This window comes from Podarcis gaigeae (assembly GCF_964106915.1).
Source record: "Podarcis gaigeae genome assembly, chromosome: Z".
NCBI classification, from domain to species: Eukaryota; Metazoa; Chordata; class Lepidosauria; order Squamata; family Lacertidae; genus Podarcis; species Podarcis gaigeae.
The window spans coordinates 461,201-467,200 of record NC_139691.1 but is presented as its reverse complement, the minus strand read 5'-3'; the positions used below and the strand labels follow the sequence as shown (position 1 = coordinate 467,200).

General features: G+C 44.6%; 1 protein-coding gene across 1 annotated transcript in view; it reads right to left on the bottom strand.

Moving 5' to 3' along the window:
- Nucleotides 1-2,729, bottom strand: part of TRAF2 (TNF receptor associated factor 2) — a 45,001-nt gene extending 42,272 nt beyond the window's left edge. The window contains exon 1 of the mRNA XM_083723189.1: nt 2,516-2,729. Within this exon, the coding sequence (XP_083579315.1) occupies nt 2,516-2,706 (191 nt within the window). The 5' untranslated portion in view covers nt 2,707-2,729. The remainder of the gene's footprint in view (nt 1-2,515) is intronic.
- Between the last annotated feature and the right edge of the window lie 3,271 nt (nt 2,730-6,000).

Here is a 6,000-nt window from a genome sequence, read left to right as displayed (position 1 = left end):
TACTACTATTACTACTACTACTTGTTATTACTCTTCTTCTTCTTCTTCTTCTTCTTCTTCTTCTTCTTCTTCTTCTTCTTCTCCTCCTCCTCCTCCTCTTACTTTGGTATCCCACCACCACCACCAGTTGTTGTTGTTATTACTACTCTTCTCCTCCTCCTTCTCCTTACTACTACTACTACTACTACTACTACTTATTACTCTTCTTCTTCTTCTTCTTCTTCTTCTTCTTCTCCTTCTTCTCCTCCTCCTCCTCCTCCTCTTACTTTGGTATCCCACCACCACCACCAGTTGTTGTTGTTATTACTACTCTCCTCCTCCTCCTTCTCCTTACTACTACTATTACTACTACTACTTGTTATTACTCCTCTTCTTCTTCTTCTTCTTCTTCTTCTTCTCCTCCTCCTCCTCCTCCTCCTCCTCCTCCTCCTCTTACTTTGGTATCCCACCACCACCACCAGTTGTTGTTGTTATTACTACTCTCCTCCTCCTCCTCCTCCTTCCTACTACTACTACTACTACTACTTGTTATTACTCTTCTTCTTCTTCTTCTTCTTCTTCTTCTTCTTCTTCTTCTTCTTCTTCTTCTTCCTCCTCCTCCTCCTCCTCCTCCTTACTTTGGTATCCCACCACCACCACCAGTTGTTGTTGTTATTACTACTCTCCTCCTCCTCCTTCTCCTTACTACTACTACTACTACTACTTGTTATTACTCTTCTTCTTCTTCTTCTTTTTCTTCTTCTTCTCCTCCTCCTCCTCCTCTTACTTTGGTATCCCACCACCACCACCAGTTGTTGTTGTTATTACTACTCTCCTCCTCCTCCTTCTCCTTACTACTACTATTACTACTACTACTTGTTATTACTCCTCCTCTTCTTCTTCTTCTTCTTCTTCTTCTTCTTCTTCTTCTTCTTCTTCTTCTTCTTCTTCTCCTCCTCCTCCTCTTACTTTGGTATCCCACCACCACCACCAGTTGTTGTTGTTATTACTACTCTCCTCCTCCTCCTTCTCCTTACTACTACTATTACTACTACTACTTGTTATTACTCCTCTTCTTCTTCTTCTTCTCCTCCTCCTCCTCCTCCTCCTCCTCCTCTTACTTTGGTATCCCACCACCACCACCAGTTGTTGTTGCTATTACTACTCTCCTCCTCCTCCTTCTCCTTACTACTACTATTACTACTACTACTTGTTATTACTCCTCTTCTTCTTCTTCTTCTCCTCCTCCTCCTCCTCCTCCTCTTACTTTGGTATCCCACCACCACCACCAGTTGTTGTTGTTATTACTACTCTCCTCCTCCTCCTCCTTCTCCTTACTACTACTACTACTACTACTTGTTATTACTCTTCTTCTTCTTCTTCTTCTCCTCCTCCTCCTCCTCCTCCTCCTCCTCCTCCTCCTCCTTTGGTATCTCACCACCACCACCAGTTGTTGTTGTTATTACTACTCTCCTCCTCCTCCTTCTCCTTACTACTACTACTACTACTACTACTTGTTATTACTCTTCTTCTTCTTCTTCTTCTTCTTCTTCTTCTTCTTCTTCTTCTCCTCCTCCTCCTCTTACTTTGGTATCCCACCACCACCAGTTGTTGTTGTTATTACTACTCTCCTCCTCCTCCTTCTCCTTACTACTACTATTACTACTACTACTTGTTATTACTCTTCTTCTTCTTCTTCTTCTTCTTCTTCTTCTTCTTCTTCTTCTCCTCCTCCTCCTCCTCCTCCTCCTCTTACTTTGGTATCCCACCACCACCACCAGTTGTTGTTATTACTACTCTCCTCCTCCTCCTCCTCCTTCTCCTTACTACTACTATTACTACTACTACTTGTTATTACTCTTCTTCTTCTTCTTCTTCTTCTTCTTCTTCTTCTTCTTCTTCTTCTCCTCCTCCTCCTCTTACTTTGGTATCCCACCACCACCACCAGTTGTTGTTGTTATTACTACTCTCCTCCTCCTCCTTCTCCTTACTACTACTACTACTACTACTACTTGTTATTACTCTTCTTCTTCTTCTTCTTCTTCTTCTTCTTCTTCTTCTCCTCCTCCTCCTCCTCCTCCTCCTCCTCTTACTTTGGTATCCCACCACCACCACCAGTTGTTGTTGTTATTACTACTCTCCTCCTCCTCCTTCTCCTTACTACTACTATTACTACTACTACTTGTTATTACTCTTCTTCTTCTTCTTCTTCTCCTCCTCCTCCTCCTCCTCTTACTTTGGTATCCCACCACCACCACCAGTTGTTGTTGTTATTACTACTCTCCTCCTCCTCCTTCTCCTTACTACTACTACTACTACTACTACTTGTTATTACTCTTCTTCTTCTTCTTCTTTTTCTTCTTCTTCTCCTCCTCCTCCTCCTCTTACTTTGGTATCCCACCACCACCACCAGTTGTTGTTGTTATTACTACTCTCCTCCTCCTCCTTCTCCTTACTACTACTACTACTACTACTACTACTACAATCATTACTTTGGTATCCCCGGTCCCGCACCCCCCTCAAAAAAAATACTCACCCCACCAGCTTCTTCAGGCAGTAGGCGCAATAGCGGTGTCCGCACTGGGCCTGGAAGGGCCTCCGCAGCAGATCCTCGCACTCGGAGCACAGGTACTTGCCCTGGGGCTCGGCCCTCAGGATCGCCTTGGGGAAGCCGGGAAGCGGGGGGTCCAGGGATCCGGGCGGGGTGCAGGATCCGGAGGCCGCCATGGGGTGAGCTGTGGGAGGAAGCGGCGCCCTGGAAGGGAGTAATAGTTTCGGGGTCAGGTATGTTATTACTATTACTACTACTACTATTACTACTACTATTTACTACTACTACTATAGGGATCTGGAGGCCGCCATGGGGTGAGCTGTGGGGGGAAGAGGCGCCCTGGAAGGGAGTAATAGTTTCAGGGTCAGGTATAGTATTACTATTACTATTACTACTACTATTACTACTACTACTTACTACTACTACTACTACTACTACTATAGGGACCCGGAGGCCGCCATGGGGTGAATTGTGGGGGGAAGCGGCGCCCTGGAAGGGAGTAATAGTTTCGGGGTCAGGTATAGTATTACTATTACTACTACTACTATTACTACTACTATTTACTACTACTACTATAGGGATCTGGAGGCCGCCATGGGGTGAATTGTGGGGGGAAGCGGCGCCCTGGAAGGGAGTAATAGTTTCGGGGTCAGGTATAGTATTACTACTACTACTACTACTACTATTATTAAAAGGGATCCGGAGGCCGCCATGGGGTGAGCTGTGGGGGGAAGCGGCGCCCTGGAAGGGAGTAATAGTTTCGGGGTCAGGTATGTTATTACTATTACTACTACTACTATTACTACTACTATTTACTACTACTACTATAGGGATCCGGAGGCCGCCATGGGGTGAGCTGTGGGGGGAAGAGGCGCCCTGGAAGGGAGTAATAGTTTCAGGGTCAGGTATAGTATTACTATTACTATTACTACTACTATTACTACTACTACTTACTACTACTACTACTACTAAAAGGGATCCGGAGGCCACCATGGGGTGAGCTGTGGGGGGAAGCGGCGCCCTGGAAGGGAGTAATAGTTTCGGGGTCAGGTATAGTATTACTACTACTACTACTACTACTATTACTACTACTATTTACTACTACTACTACTACTACTACCAATACTACTACTACTATAGGGATCTGGAGGCCGCCATGGGGTGAATTGTGGGGGGAAGCGGAGCCCTGGAAGGGAGTAATAGTTTCGGGGTCAGGTATGTTATTACTATTACTACTACTACTATTACTACTACTATTTACTACTACTACTACTACTACTACCACTACTACTACTACTATAGGGATCTGGAGGCCGCCATGGGGTGAGCTGTGGGGGGAAGCGGTGCCCTGGAAGGGAGTAATAGTTTCGGGGTCAGGTATGTTATTACTATTACTACTACTACTATTACTACTACTATTTACTACTACTACTACTACTACCACCACTACTACTACTATAGGGATCTGGAGGCCACCATGGGGTGAGCTGTGGGGGGAAGAGGCGCCCTGGAAGGGAGTAATAGTTTCGGGGTCAGGTATAGTATTACTACTACTACTACTTACTACTACTACTACTACTACTAAAAGGGACCCGGATGCCGCCATGGGGTGAGCTGTGGGGGGAAGCGGCGCCCTGGAAGGGAGTAATAGTTTCGGGGTCAGGTATAGTATTACTACTACTACTACTACTACTTACTACTACTACTACTACTACTACCACTACTACTACTACTATAGGGATCTGGAGGCCGCCATGGGGTGAGCTGTGGGGGGTAGCGGCGCCCTGGAAGGGAGTAATAGTTTCGGGGTCAGGTATGTTATTACTATTACTACTACTACTACTACTACTACTATTTACTACTACTACTACTACTACTACTACTAAAAGGGATCTGGAGGCCACCATGGGGTGAGCTGTGGGGGGAAGAGGCGCCCTGGAAGGGAGTAATAGTTTCGGGGTCAGGTATGTTATTACTATTACTACTACTACTATTACTACTACTATTTACTACTACTACTATAGGGATCTGGAGGCCGCCATGGGGTGAGCTGTGGGGGGAAGAGGCGCCCTGGAAGGGAGTAATAGTTTCGGGGTCAGGTATAGTATTACTATTACTATTACTACTACTTACTACTACTACTACTACTACCACTACTACTACTACTATAGGGATCTGGAGGCCGCCATGGGGTGAATTGTGGGAGGAAGCGGCGCCCTGGAAGGGAGTAATAGTTTCGGGGTCAGGTATAGTATTACTATTACTATTACTACTACTATTACTACTACTACTTACTACTACTACTACTACTACTAAAAGGGATCCGGAGGCCACCATGGGGTGAGCTGTGGGGGGAAGAGGCGCCCTGGAAGGGAGTAATAGTTTCGGGGTCAGGTATATTATTACTATTATTACTATTACTATTACTACTACTACTACTATTATTATTATTATTATTATTATTATTATTAAAAGGGACCCGGAGGCCGCCATGGGGTGAATTGTGGGGGGAAGCGGCGCCCTGGAAGGGAGTAATAGTTTCGGGGTCAGGTATAGTATTACTACTACTACTACTACTACTATTACTACTACTATTTACTACTACTACTACTACTACTACTACTACTAAAAGGGATCCGGAGGCCGCCATGGGGTGAGCTGTGGGGGGAAGAGGCGCCCTGGAAGGGAGTAATAGTTTCGGGGTCAGGTATGTTATTACTATTACTACTACTACTATTACTACTACTATTTACTACTACTACTACTACTACTACTACCACTACTACTACTACTACTATAGGGATCTGGAGGCCGCCATGGGGTGAGCTGTGGGGGGAAGAGGCGCCCTGGAAGGGAGTAATAGTTTCGGGGTCAGGTATATTACTACTATTACTATTGCTATTGCTACTACTGCTACTACAGTACTACTATTTACTACTACTACTACTACTACTACTACTACCACTACTACTACTACTATAGGGATCTGGAGGCCGCCATGGGGTGAGCTGTGGGGGGAAGAGGCGCCCTGGAAGGGAGTAATAGTTTCGGGGTCAGGTATGTTATTATTACTATTACTATTACTATTACTACTACTACTACTATTAAAAGGGATCCGGAGGCCGCCATGGGGTGAATTGTGGGGGGAAGCGGTGCCCTGTAAGGGAGTAATAGTTTCGGGGCCAGGTATGTTATTATTACTATTACTATTACTATTACTATTACTATTACTATTATTCAAATTCAAATTTATTTATTTACGGCTATTAGCCCATAAATTACTATTATTTCTACTACTACTATTAAAAGGGATTCGGAGGCCGCCATGGGGTGATTTGTGGGGGGAAGCGGCGCCCTGGAAGGGAGTAATAGTTTCGGGGCCAGGTATGTTATTATTACTATTACTATTACTATTACTATTATTCAAATTCAAATTTATTTATTTACGGCTATTAGCCCATAAATTACTA